At 43.6% G+C, this 14,184-nt stretch overlaps 1 protein-coding gene and 1 pseudogene across 1 annotated transcript; both read left to right on the top strand.

Moving 5' to 3' along the window:
- Positions 1–229: 229 nt before the first annotated feature.
- Positions 230–13,751, top strand: fam98a (family with sequence similarity 98 member A). Its single transcript, XM_061690880.1, has 8 exons — positions 230–339; positions 843–991; positions 1,726–1,860; positions 2,785–2,966; positions 9,877–9,957; positions 10,062–10,178; positions 10,290–10,457; positions 12,625–13,751. The coding sequence occupies exons 1-8, from the start codon at positions 302–304 to the stop codon at positions 13,237–13,239; spliced, it is 1,485 nt and encodes a 494-aa protein (XP_061546864.1). The 5' UTR covers positions 230–301; the 3' UTR covers positions 13,240–13,751.
- LOC133410222 (5S ribosomal RNA) lies at positions 6,703–6,821 on the top strand (annotated as a pseudogene).
- Positions 13,752–14,184: the final 433 nt, after the last annotated feature.

Raw genomic sequence — 14,184 nt, 5'->3', positions numbered from 1 at the left:
TCTGCTCCATTCTCCCATTATGTGTACATTTAAATGCCTAATTTACTGTTATTTAAATTAACTTTGATTCAATTTGATACGAAAGTTTTTTTTGTTTTGTTTTCTTCTTGCTTACAAGTATCCCCGTTTTTTAAAATACTGTAATTCAATAACACTCCTGTCACTAGTGGGCGCTATTTTGACCATTAGACACGTTGCTGCGCAGCAATAAATTCAGCGAAGAAGTCAACCGCTGTCAGCCCCACTGAGCCTAGTGTGTTGGATATTTCGTCATTTTAGAGCATACGCAAGGATTATCAGTATGGACAATGATATTATCGTCTCTCTTGAAGATTTAGGGTAAGTGAAGGGAAATAAATAAACTGTATAATGATACTGAACAAATGTACAGCTGGGATTTCAAGTGGCTCGCCATGGCTGTATCAATTTAGCAATGGAGTGACGTGTCTGCTTTAGCTCAACAACTGGCCCGGTGTTGAAGCTAACGTCTGCCGGGCGTTAACTTCAACACAGTCATTTTAATTTAGAGCTATATTAATGGCCATTATATCGTCGCAACAACTGTTAGGGAGAGAATAGGAATAGGTCTCGTTTGTATATTAACTATAAAGCCTTGTCTATTTTGAAACGAAGCTGCTCTCATTGTTATTGCGATCAAGTGCATCTCCCTTTTTCTCACGATGTCTCGTATCATTCCGGTCAAATTTGGCAGCAGGTCTCGGTTTAGGCGCTCTCAATTCAATAATAAAGCTAGTCTAACTAATAGCCACGCTGCGCTGATGAGGAAAAAAATAGAGCCTGCGTCTCGAGCTGAATATTAATGTGGGGTATTGTCATTGAAGGTACCAAGGCCCATTGTTGGAGGACGGGGCTCTGGAGTCAGCTGTGAATGGTGGGGCTGCTTCGCTTGAGTTTACAAAGCTCTGTGCTTGGATTGTGTCAGAGCTCAGACTTCACTGCAAACTGGTGGAGAATGTCCATGCCACAAACTGTAAGATTTCAAATGTTTCTTCCAAAATAGTAGTACTTAATAAATGCTGCGAATGTCATGTTGTGTCATGGTGGACAACTGGTTAGCACATCTGCCTCACAGTTCTGAGGACTGGGGTTCAAATCCCAGCCCCGCCTGTGTGGAGTGTGGTTGTTCTCCCTCTGCCTGCATGGGTTTTCTCCGGGTACTCCGGTCTCCTCCCACATACCATAAACATGCGTGGTAGGTTGATTGAAGACTCTAAATTGCGTGTGAATGGTTGTTTGTTTCTATGTGTCTTGCGATTGGCTGGCGACCAGTTCAGTGTACCCCGCCTCTCACCTGAAGATAGCTGGGATAGGCTCCAGCACGCCCACGACCCTAGTGAGGATAGGCGGTACAGAAAATGGAGGGATGTTTTCATGTGTAGTCGGTGTTCTGAGGGTCAGGGTTCAATTCTTGGCTCCAGCGTATGTCTTTGACTGGTAGTGTATATGTATAGGATGTTCCATAAGTTTCCTTGCATATATTTTCAACATTTTATTTTTATATTTCAGTTACCCTAACAAAATGCATTTGAAATTGAATAAAGAACAATGAAAATGCAACAAAATAAGTCATCCTGAGGCTCAGGAAACAGTCACATGGTTGCAATTCCGTCTGAACATGTTGCAAGAACATCCTGTGTATATATGCAGTATGTTTTTAATTTCACAAGGACAACAATACAAGAGTTGCTTTTTTACCTATTGCAGGTCCAAGTGAGTCAGAGGCCTTCCAGCTGGAGATGAGTGGCCTTTTGTCAGAGATCTCATGTCCTTACTCTGTCCTCACAAGTGGAGATGTCACCCAAAGGCTTCTCAACAAGAATGACTGTCTGCTGCTGCTCTGTATGCTATCAGTGTTGGCAATTTTGTTATAGCATACATCATCTCTATGGCTTGTTTTACACTGCATGGTTCAAGTGACACAGTTTGGATTATTATTTTATTCATATATATATATATTTTGCTGCCAAATGGCACAATTCGTGTATGCCTCATGGCAGCATAAAGAAATAAAACACTAGCATGGAATAGGATATTCACAGATGATAATCAGGCATCTTCCAACTGCGGATCAAAATCTGATATATTGGATATCTGACAGTGACACTGCAGCATAAATGGACAGATCGGATATACCTGTCAATGCTATTATATAAAAATCCATCCTCCATGATGTATACAGACTTGTCTGCCCAGAAGAAAAACACAGCTGTTTAAAAACACATGTAATTTTGAGGTGTGACAGAAAAGCTCCAGGGCTGATGTCACAAAAGAAGCATTTCAAATTCAAACTCCAAGTGTTCCCCTTCAAAGTAACCCCCTTGACTGACGCATTTCCCCAGCCTTGTCTGCCACACTCCTGGAATGATTCTTCTGTAGTCACAGCTGTCGGACCAAGGTATTAAATAAGAAGTGGGCATTTGGACCTGCAGTGTAAATCCAGCTGACTTGTACTTTTGAGAACCTGGCACACAGTTGTTCCATCCACATAAGGGTAGACGTAGCTCATGTTCTTTTTAGTTTTTATTTATTTATTTTTGAAATAAATTTTCTGTACATTACTCTTTTGTGTGTTCCCCCACCTGGAATAGAGCCACTCAGTGTTGTCACACCAGTGCCACTTGGAGTAGATGTTTATTTGATATCCAGTTTTTATTCAATTTGTGCCAAATAATTTTTATTAGAGTAGATGGTACTTTTGGAACAAGCAAGGTATACACATTTGAATGTGCCTGAAATAATAACCATGTATAATTTGCATCTCAGCCTTTCTGGTGTCTGAGCTCGAGGCTTCGAGGATGATCCTGGTAAACAGACCCCAGAAGAAGGCCCAGGAGTCTGGTAGCCCTGCCTTCCAGGAACTAAAGGGCATCTGCATGGCACTGGGCATGTCCAAACCTCCAGCCAGCATTGCCATGTTCCAGTTCTTTAGTGGCATTGAGAAGAAGGTCAGTTGGGTGAAATAGAATATGCACACAATTGTACTGTTAAAGCAGCAATAAGGAGTAATTAAGGTAAGCCAAATGGATAAGAAACAATGTTGTTGACGAGATGACCAAAGCAAAGTTGAAACCTAAGATACAACCATTCATGCTCATATTCATATCTATGGGAAATTTAGTCTTATAGTAACATACTGAAAGAACCCATCCCAGCACAAGAAGAACATTTAAATACAGCACATAATGGCTTTTGTTGACGTGATTGGCACTCGGAACCGACTAATTGTGAGATAACAGTGTGAATACTATACTCCCTTTGTTATTTGAACAGTTATTTGAACTGTGAGGTCAATTCCTTTATTATATATTTTTTTATAAAGAGGCTTTTTTTTCCTTTTTTTTTTCTTCTTTCTTTCTCCAAGTTGAGAAAAAGTACTGCGACAGAGAGGGTTAGAATAGCACGGATCGAAACGTGGAATGTCACCTCTCTGGCAGGGAAAGAGCCCGAGCTGGTGTGTGAGGTCGGGAAGTTCCGACTAGATCTAGTCGGACTCGCCTCCACACTGGCTCTGGTACCAGTCCTCTCGAGGGGTTGGACTCTCTTCCACTCTGGAGTTGCCCACGGTGAGAGGCGCCGAGCAGGTGTGGGTATACGTATTGCCCCCCGGCTCGGCACCTGTACGTTGGGGTTCACCCCGGTGGACGAGAGGGTAGCCTCCCTCCGCCTTCGGGTGGGGGGGGACGGGTCCTGACTGTTGTTTGTGCCTATGCACCAAACAGCAGTTCAGAGTACCCACCCTTTTTGGAGTCCTTGGAGGGGGTGCTGGAGAGCGCTCCCGCTGGGGACTCCATTGTTCTGTTGGTGGACTTCAATGCTCACGTGGGCAATGACAGTGAGTTGGCTACGATGGTGGGGGAAGATGCCGGTCCGACGTGGCAGGCCCAAACGTATTGTGAGGGTCTGCTGGGAACGTCTGGCATGAATCCCCTGTCAGAAGGAGTTTCAACTCCCACCTCCGACAGAACTTTGCTCATGTTCCGGGGGAGGCTGGGGACATCGAGTACGAGTGGACCATGTTCCACCCCTCCATTGCTGAGGCGGCCGACCGGAGCTGTGGCCGTAAGGTGGTCGGTGCCTGTCGTGGCGGCAATCCCCGAACCCGTTGGTGGACATCAACGGTGAGGGATGCCGTCAAGCTGAAGAAGGAGTCCTATTGGGCCTTTTTGGCCTATGGGACTCCTGAGGCAGCTGATGGGTACCGGCTGGCCAAGCGGAATGCAGCTCTGGTGGTCGCTGAAGCAAAAACTCGGGTATGGGAGGAGTTCGGTGAGGCCATGGAGAAAGACTTCTGGACGGCTTTGAGGAAATTCTGGTCCACCATCCGACATCTCAGGAGAGGAAAGCAGTGCACCACCAACACTGTGTATAGTGGGGATGGGGCGCTGCTGACCTCGACTCGGGACGTTGTGAGTCGGTGGGGAGAATACTTCGAAGACCTCCTCAATTCCACCGACACGCCTTCCCATGAGGAAGCAGAGTGTGGGTTCTCTGAGGCGGGCTCTCCTATCTCTGGGTTTGATGTCACCGAGGTAGTTAAAAAGCTCCTCGGTGGCAGGGCCCCAGGGGCGGATGGCACCGAACCCCCCGATACGGGTTGTTCGGTCCCTGTACGACCGGAGTCAGAGTTTGGTCCGCATATCCGGCAGTAAGTCGGACTCGTTCCCGGTGAGGGTTGGACTCCGCCAAGGCTGCCCTTTGTCGCTGATTCTGTTCAAAACTTTTATGGACAGAATTTCTAGGCGCAGCCAAGGCGTAGAGGGGGTCTGGTTTGGTGGCCTCAGTATTGCATCTCTGCTTTTTGCTGATGATGTGGTTCTGTTGGCTTCATCAAGCCGTGAGCTCCAACTCTCACTGGAGCAGTTCGCAGCCGAGTGTGAAGCGGCTGGGATGAAAATCAGCACCTCCAAATCTGAGACCATGGTCCTCAGTCGGAAAAGGGTGGCATGCTCTCTCCAGGTCGGGGATGAGATCCTGCCCCAAGTGGAGGAGTTAAAGTATCTTGGGGTCTTGTTCACGAGTGAGGGAAGAATGGAACGGGAGATCGACAGACGGATCGGTGCAGCGTCTGCAGTGATGCGGACTTTGTATCGGTCCGTTGTGGTAAAGAAGGAGCTAAGCCGAAAGGCGAAGCTCTCAATTTACCGGTCTATCTTCGTTCCTACCCTCACCTATGGTCATGAGCTGTGGGTCGTGACCGAAAGAACGAGATCCCGGATACAAGCGGCCGAAATGTGTTTCCTCCGCAGGGTGTCCGGGCTCTCCCTTAGAGATAGGGTGAGAAGCTCGGTCATCCGGGAGCATCTCAGAGTAGAGCCGCTGCTCCTCCGCAGTGAGAGGAGCCAGATGAGGTGGCTGTGGCATCTGATTCGGATGCCTCCCGGACGCCTCCCTGGTGAGGTGTTCCGGGCACGTCCCACCGGGAGGAGACCCCGGGGATGACCCAGGAGACGCTGGAGAGACTACGTCCTTCGGCTGGGTTGGGAACGCCTCGGGATTCCTCCGGAAGAGCTGGATGAAGTGGCTGGGGAGAGGGAAGTCTGGGCGTCCCTGCTAAAGCTACTGCCCCCGCGACCCGACCCGGATAAGCGGTAGAAAATGGATGGATGGATGGAATACTGTTACTTGTATATTAGATCTAGATAAATACCAGGAAGTCATAGATTACATTCTGCTCTATTCTCGATTATTCAGGTTTTGAAGTCAACCAATTATTTTTATCCATCCATTTTCTTAAAGCGGTTATCCTCATTAGGTGAGCAGGATATCCCAGCTGACTGGGCGATAGCCAGGTTACACCCTGGACTAGTCTCCAGTCAATCGCAGGACACATAGACAAACAACCAGTCTTTTTTGACTTAACATGCATGTTTGTGGGATGAGGGCGGAAGCTCAACTACCGTAGAAAACCTACAAAACCTATATAACCTAAATGAAAAACAAACAAATATTTTAAGGTAAAAAAAAAATAATAATTACAATAATGTGGTTGTATAAATATGCACACCCTCAAACTAATAGTGTGTTACAGCACCTTTGTGGTGCTCCTCAGATAACCCGAGACACGTTCAATCAAATGTAGGTCTGGACTTTGACTGGGCTTTTCCAAAATCTTAATAATCTTCTGGTGAAACATTTATTTTTGTTGATTTCGGTGTGTCCTTTGAGTAATGGTCAGGCTGAAAGATAAAAGTTCTTCTTCAGCTTTCTAGCAGAAGCCTCAGGGTTTTGTCCCAACGCTGAGCTGTTCATTATTCCTTCACCTTGACTCAGGCCCCCTTTCCAACTGAAGAAAACCATTCCCAAAGCCATGATTGTGCCACCACCATACTTCACTGTAGGTATGGTGGCGTTTTGGTGATGAGACATCTTTTGGAATTACAACCAAAGAGTCGTTGAACCAGAACACATTTTCATACATGCGATTGGGAGGTTTCAAGTGTATTTTTGCTAAATGTAGCCAGACTTTGATGTTTTTTTTGGTAAGATAATGTTTCCATCTCACCACTCCGTTGCCCAGAAATATGAAGAAGACGGGAGATTGTTGTCACCATGGCGCAGTAAACAGCGAATATTTGCCGGAAATTCCTGCAATCACATTCAGTTTTGCTTTTGGTCTCTTTGGAGCCTCCCTGACCAGTTTACTTGTCTTTTCTTGAAATTTGAGGAGAAGGTCCAGTTCTATCTTACTGCCATACTACCCGAAAAACACCCGATCTCATCTGTTCTTGGAAGCTAAACAGAGTCGGGCCTGGTTAGTACTTGGATGGGAGACCACCTGGGAATACCAGGTGCTGTATGCGAGGTTTGCATGTTCTCCCGTGCCTGCGTGGCTTTTCTCCGGATACTCCGGTTTCCTCCCACATTCCAAAAACATGCATGGTAAGTTACTTGGAGACTCTAAATTGCCTGTAGGTGTGAATATGTGTGTGCATGGTTGTTTGTCTATGTGTGCCCTGCGATTGGCTGGTGACCAGTTCGGGGTGTACCCTGCCTCTCTCCCTGAGTCAGCTGAGAGAGGCTTCAGCATGGCCGTGACCCTAGTGAGTCGGGATGGCTGTGGCTCAGTAGAAAGAGCTGGTCGTCCAGTGACTGAAGTGTAGCTGGTTCGAATCTCTGCTCCGTTTGTCCGAATGTTGAGGTGTCCTTGGGCAAGACACTGAACCCTAATTTGCTCCCAGTGGGCCTGGCAGCACCCTGCATGGCAGCAGTCGCCCATTGTTGTATGAACGTGTGTGTGAATGGGTGAATGTGAGGCTTTGTAAAGCACTTTGGGCACTTTGATAGTGTAGATAAAACGCTACATAAGTGCAGTCAATTTACCATTTTAGTGAGGATAAGCAGTATGGAAAATGGATGGATGGTCCAGTTCTTGGTAATATCACATTTTTACCATATTACTACTTGACTTCACTGTGTTCCATGGTTTATTTATTGCCAATTCTTTTGTACCCTTGTCCCGACTGCTACCTTTGAACAATGATAGCCCTCAGTTGGTGTGGAAGGTCTTTGCAGGGCATGGCTTATGCCTTAATGTGGGACGACAGAAATGTCAGAAAAAACGTAATAGAAAGCCTGAACATGATTTGGGATTAAGAAGAGGCACTTTAAATGAGTTTGTATGTGATTGATTGATTATGAACATGGCTACATCCCCATTGATAAAAAGGTGTGCACTCTTGTGCAATCACATTATCTGTTTTTTTTTTTTTTTTTTTTTTTAACTTACCCTCTCAAAAATATTTCATTAATTTTGTCAATTATGTTGTAAAGCGGCGGCACGGTGATGACTGCTTAGCACATCCGCCTCACAGTTCTGAGGACCCGGGTTCAAATCCGGCCTCCCGTGTGTGGAGTTTGGATATTCTCCATGGGGCTATGCGGGTTTTATCCGGGTATTCCGGTGTCCCCACACGTTCCAAAAACATGCATGGTAGGTTAATTGAAGACTTTAAATTGTCCGTAGGTATAGATGTGAGTGCGAATGGATGGTTGTTTGTATGTGCCCTGTGATTGGTTGGCAACCAGTTCAGGGTGTACCCCGCCTCCTGCCCGCAGTTAGCTGGGATAGGTTCCAGCATACCTGCGACCCTCGTGAGGATAAGCAGTGTAGAAAATGGTGGGATGGATGAGTTGTAAAAATTACAGTGGGGAACACAATTTTTGTTGAATTAGGTCTGACAGCTGTTTTAAAATAATTTTTGGGTGTGGAATCCAAAACTGATCTCAGTTTTTCTCTATCACGGCACGTTTTTGAACAAAGGAAATGTATACCTATGTAAATAAAACACTAAGGTGGAATAGTTACAAACTTTGAAAACTAAAAAAACAGCAAAATGAAATACTACAAGGTTAAGAGAAAAGACTGCACAAATCCTCTTAATTCCTACTATGCTAGCTCTCTGTTTGCAGATATTGATGGTACTGACCTATTGGGAGCTGCACACACACCTCTCACCGCACTCTCTATTGTGACTGTACAAACAAGTTGGCACGTAGCTGTAGATGAGTCAAATCGTAATTAGCTGGCAAGTCTTACTACAGCTAATCAGTGGAATTTTGCTTATCTGGAGAGTAAGCTGTGGAGAAAAAACTTGATGTGCTAGAAAGAAAACCTGACCGCAATGTTGGAATCAGCATGCCAATTTTAGTTTTAATTTGCATAAAAATCTAAAAAAAAATCCCCAGTGTTATAGTTCACATTATTCATTCATTCATCTTCCATACCGCTTATCCTCACCAGGGTCGCGGGGGTGCTGGAGCCTATCCCAGCTGACTTTGGGCGAGAGGCAGGGTACGCCCTGAACTGGTTGCCAGCCATTCGCAGGGCACATATAAACAACCAACCAGTCGCGGTCAGATTCACACCTACAGGCAATTTAGAGTCTTCAGCTAACCTACCATGGATGTTTTTTTTTTTTTTTTTTTTGGACTGGCATTGTTAAAGTGTAAAATAAAGTTCAATTCAGTTATTTTTTTTTTTACTGTCAGTATATGATGGGAACAGCATTTGCTTTCTCCACGTAAGCGGCAATGCATCTGGGGCCTAGTTTTATCAGTAGAAGTCAGGATCGAATATTTTTAATGTAACTAATTTTTCACAGAGTTTGAAGAATAAATGCCTGAGAGTGTAGTTATATTAGCCTTTTTGTATGCGTTTATACAATGTTTGTACCAATGTTATTTAGAGAGATATGTGCCGTGAGTTCGACGCTAATTTTCGTTAGCTCGTCAGTGGTGTTTACTCATTGTGTTAGTTTTGAGCTAGCAATTTTTTTATTTTTTTTTTAGTTATTTTTTTTAAACAAAAACAAGGAATAACGCGAAGTCTGTATTTGAACATTCAATGGGCGTAATTATTTTATGTGTTTAGTTTTAGAGTGACTTTCAACTGGAGTGTCAATAAATGACTTTAAGCAAGCAGCAGTTATTCTTGCTTCTCATTACTACTATGGTAGCACCTTGGCAACCTGTTGTTGTGGGCTCTGCATGCCATCCGGTTGCTGCTGGATAGAAGTGCTGATATGTGGACTGCGTGTATAAGAGTGGAAAATTAGGAGCTTTAAGATCCTGTCTGATCCGATCTGATGTATATCTTTTTTTTTTTTTTGAGACATCGGACCGATTTCCAATCTCATAGATCAGATTGGGACACCACTAATATTATTAGCCCACTTTGCAATGCTTGGTATTTGTTTGACCTTGAGTAAAAATGAAAACATGGGACCCTATCTGTCTTTTGGTCATATTAATCTAAATGATGTACAAATTCTGCTCTGGCAGTACAATTTAATATTCTCTAATTGCTGTTTGCTGCATTTTCTCATACTCCATGTTGTTATCTGTCATGTATGGTAGCTGAAAGAAGCTATGAGTAGAATACCACCAAGTCATATAGGAGAGCCTTTGCTGAAGAAAGCGTTTGGACCTGTGCATATGGTAACTACTGTAAAATTGTGAAAGATTACTGTTGGGGGTGTAATACAGTATACTTCAGTAAAATGGCTATGCTGTTGCCTTTTCCCCCCCCCTTCCTTTGACAGGAAAAAATTGAAGCCATCAATCAAGCGCTTGTAAATGAGTATGAAGTGAGAAGGAAGATGTTGTTCAAACGTCTCGATGTGACAGTGCAGTCTTTTGGTTGGTCAGAAAGAGCGAAGGTATGCAGCGCCTTGTGGTTTTGTTTAACTTCAGAAGATAGAAAAACATGTGCTGTGATTGGTCAAATTTTCCTCATGAATGAAAGTATTTTTTTTGTTTTTCCACCACAGACACATGCTGGGAATTTGGCTAAAGTTTATCAGCCACTACGTTCCGCCCTTGGTACCAAAAGCAAAATCTCTGTAGCGCACCTTCTTGCAGCCCGACAAGACTTCTCAAAAATCCTTCGCACTAGCAGTGGCAGGTCGAGAGAGAAGACTGCTTGTGCCATTAATAAGGTGAGGTAATTAGTTGAATTAAAGTTGAAAAATGTGAGGCATACACAAGTCTGAAGTCCCTAGGAAGTGAACTGCCTTTTTTATTTTTATAAAAATGTTACCAGACCCAATTAGACTTTGCTCTATAACAGTGGTTCTCAGTGTGGTACATGGGATTTCTCTAGTGGTACGCGAAGGAATCAATGAATTAAGTACAAATAGATTTTACAACTGTTTATTATTTTTTCATTTAAGTATGATTTTTGTTTTATGTGCAATTTTTAATTTAATCGTGATGACGTGTTTTTTTTTTCCTTTTCCTATATTTATGTGCATGGTTGATGTTCAAACTGTGTATACTGTTAAAAGTGGGCTTACAATAGGGATGGGTGATATGAAATCATGTCACGGTATAAATTGAATCCCTTCACGGTAAACGGTATATATTGCGATATGAACTTGTGTAAAAATTAAAATTGAATTATTTTTGAATGGGTTATATTGATCTTATGCAAAGCTAATTTAATAAAAAAATATATAGATACTAACAAAAAACAAAGCTGTGTAATTTTGAAAACATGCTGATCTCAGAACTCAAATTCAGCACTCTATGGTGCAAACGAACACTTAGCATATCGGATATTAGCAATATTATATTATCGTAGCATAGTATTTCATATATGAATGCACTTTAGACCTTAGGCTGCTTCTGGCTGACGTCTGAGGTAACGTACACGGTTGTTCTTCAGGCGTGTGTGCTTGCTGTACAACTATTTTCTCTCTATACAATGCTTAGGTTAGGCTGCTATTTTTTACTGTTCATAGGGAGTTACTGTTGTGAGATTTGCTTGATGTCTATCCAAGGCTGCTGTGGGTCCTCTGACATTGTGTTGACGTAAGCAGGAAGTATATAACTAGCGACAGAGCTAACGTGTGTTTGTGACTGCAGGGGAAGTTAAAAAGCATCGCGCCACTGCTAACACGACCCCAGCCTCGATCATTTTCATGACTTACTCTCTGTGGTAATGCGGTCACAGTCAGATTGCGGTGAAAAGCCGACTGTACCATCGAAACACGTAATCTGGTTTTTATATTAGCATTTAGCACTGCTCATCCTTGTGATATTGTTGCTTATTTACTCGAGGGAAGGTGAAGATTGGTGACTACGCAAGTGTGAAATGCCAGTCCCTCTGTGGATTCTTTTCTCCCTCACCACTCTTGTCCTTATTTTGTGACTTTCACAGAGTCAATGTCGAGAACGGCACCATTGAAGGCACCTTTCTCACCCTTGATGGTGTGCATGCGATAGGGGCTTTTAAATTTTATTTTTTTAATTAATTAATTATTTTTTTTTTTTTTTAAGTGCCCTCCTAACTACTTTCCCCTCCCGCTCTCTCACCTGAGCACCACCATAGGCACGCAGTTCGCAGAGGCGTGTCGTATATCTCTTTTGTTCATACATATGGCCGCAGCTCGTAGTTAGCTGGTGCGTTTTTATTCTGGGGTAGATATGATGACCCCAACAAGATGGGTTATCGCGATTGATCGGGAGAGTCCAAATCGATACCTTCGGCCAAATCTATAACTTCTACAGAGTATACCGTTACCGCACCCTTACCTTAAATAATAAGGTTTTTGGTCAACACATGAGCCTACTATGTTACTGTAGTTTAATGTTGGTCGTTATGATGGTAATTGGAGAGTTAAGTATTTTTTGAGGTGGTAGTTGGTGTAAAGTTTGACTGAGAACCACTGCTCTTACAACACTTTTCCCCTCTCCAATAATGCAGTTAAAGGTTGACTTCATATAAAGAAAAAATCAATTACATCCATCCAAGATATAGCAGAACATATTGTATAAGTAGAATTATTCCTCTGCATTCCACTTAAGGGCCAATTTTTAGTTTACAATAGCGTTCTGTATTTCATTTGGCATCTAACTTGGTGCATCAGCACCATCTGCTGTTGGTTGTAATCATGTGCAATTGTGAATTAGCACTTAGTGGCGACACAATGTGTGGAATTGAAGAAAAAGTACCATGAGACAGTCTGCATGTCTTTCACTGGTCGAAGGAGAAACATGGTCAGGGGTTGGTGGAGTTTTTCTGTGTGTTCTGTCATACTGGAAGAAAAACTTTAAGATCAGTGTAGAACATGCCATTTCATATTTTTCTTTTCTTCTCCCCAGGTTTTAATGGGTCGAGTGCCAGACAGAGGAGGCCGCCCTTGTGAGATTGAGCCTCCCCCTCCAGAAATGCCTTCATGGCAAAAGCGTCAGGATGCCCCCCAAGGTAGTGGACACTATGGCGGAGGTGGACATGGTGGTAGCAGGGGGGGTTACGATCATTATTCTCAAGGCAGTCGGGGGGGCTATGAAAGAGGTGGAGGAGAAAGGGGAGGCAGGGGAGGAGGTGGTGGCAGAGGTGGGAGAGTGCAAGGAGGCTGGGGGGAGGGGGGTGGAGGAGGGAGAGGCGGTTACAATAAGGGCCAGTATCAAGATTCGGGGGTCCATCAGGGGGGAGGCGGAACAAGAGGTGCTTATAGAGGAGGCGGGAACAGCCTAGGAGGCCCCCAGGAGTCTAGCCACCATTCAGGCTACCATGACAATTACCACCAGAATGGAAACTGGCATCAAGAGAGAGGCGGCGGTAGAGGAGGCAGGGGAAGAGGAGGCCGAGGAGGCTGGGGAGGGAGAGGAGGCCAGAATTTTAACCAAGGAGGACAGTTTGAACAGTTTTTTCAACATGGTGGCCAGAACTACAACCAAGCTGGCTTTAATCAAAGCCGCCACTACACTAGTTGAAGATGGTGTGGGACATTACAGCACAGTCTGCAATCGGTTAAACAACGTCGAGAAGGCCTTATCAATCTCACTTATTCAGCATGTGTGATCAAACTGGTCAACAGTAAATGATGTGTATACTTAAGTACATAAATGTACACATGAAAGTTTACATATGAAGTGTGCAGTATTTTTTGTGTTCCTTCACAATGAGGATTTAAAACATTGTCAGTAAAACGTGTTTTGCTTAGTTTGAAATCAATTGACTTTATTTGAATCATGATCCTTCACTGCTGTCCATCAAGAGCAGCACGAGGGTGATGCGCAAGCACAAAGGGTTCATAAAAATTGTTTCGTTACCATGCTTTCTCGAAATGTTCTTTTTATGGTCAAAGTTCATTTTGTTCCTGAGTAACAGCAAAGATAATTTATGAGAAATAGGTCAAATTGAGTTGCCCTTGCATTGTGAGCCTCCAAATGTGGATACTGGACCGGACTGCATGAATGTGTGACCGAGCAATAAAGTTATCAAAACAAACACAAATATTTGTCCCATTCCACTGTTTGTCTGTTTATCTGATTAACAAATTGCAATGAAATATGAGTAGCCCGATGTAGTAGTGGTTAGCATGTCTGCATTTCTGTCCAGAAGTTGTGGGTTTGAATCTGATCAGTTGTGAAGTTTGCATTTTCTTCAGGTACTCTGGCTTCCTCCCACATTCCAAAAACAGATGTTAGGTTAATTTTGGACTTTGTATTGTAAGTGTGGGTTTGAGTGAATGATTATCTACAGAATGTCATTTGACTGGTGATCAATCCAGGGTGTACCTCACTTGGTGCCTAAAATCCCACCAATGAAGACAAGCGGTATAGAAATACATGCAATCTGAATAAAATAGGTTAGCAGTGGCATGAATTGCAATCAGGAGGTTCATACAGTGTATTCTTTTTTTTTTTTTTTTTTTT

The sequence above is a fragment of the Phycodurus eques genome, chromosome 11 (assembly GCF_024500275.1).
Source record: "Phycodurus eques isolate BA_2022a chromosome 11, UOR_Pequ_1.1, whole genome shotgun sequence".
In the NCBI taxonomy this organism is placed as follows: Eukaryota; Metazoa; Chordata; class Actinopteri; order Syngnathiformes; family Syngnathidae; genus Phycodurus; species Phycodurus eques.
Note: the sequence above shows the minus strand (reverse complement) of the source record. Positions and strands in the feature narration are given on the sequence as shown.

Coding starts and splice junctions, on each gene's coding strand:
- fam98a (XM_061690880.1), top strand. CDS start 302: ATGGACAATGATATTATCGTCTCTCTTGAAGATTTAGG. Junction 2,967..9,876: donor TTAGTGGCATTGAGAAGAAG/GTCAGTTGGGTG, acceptor CATGTATGGTAG/CTGAAAGAAGCTATGAGTAG. Junction 9,958..10,061: donor CGTTTGGACCTGTGCATATG/GTAACTACTGTA, acceptor TTCCTTTGACAG/GAAAAAATTGAAGCCATCAA.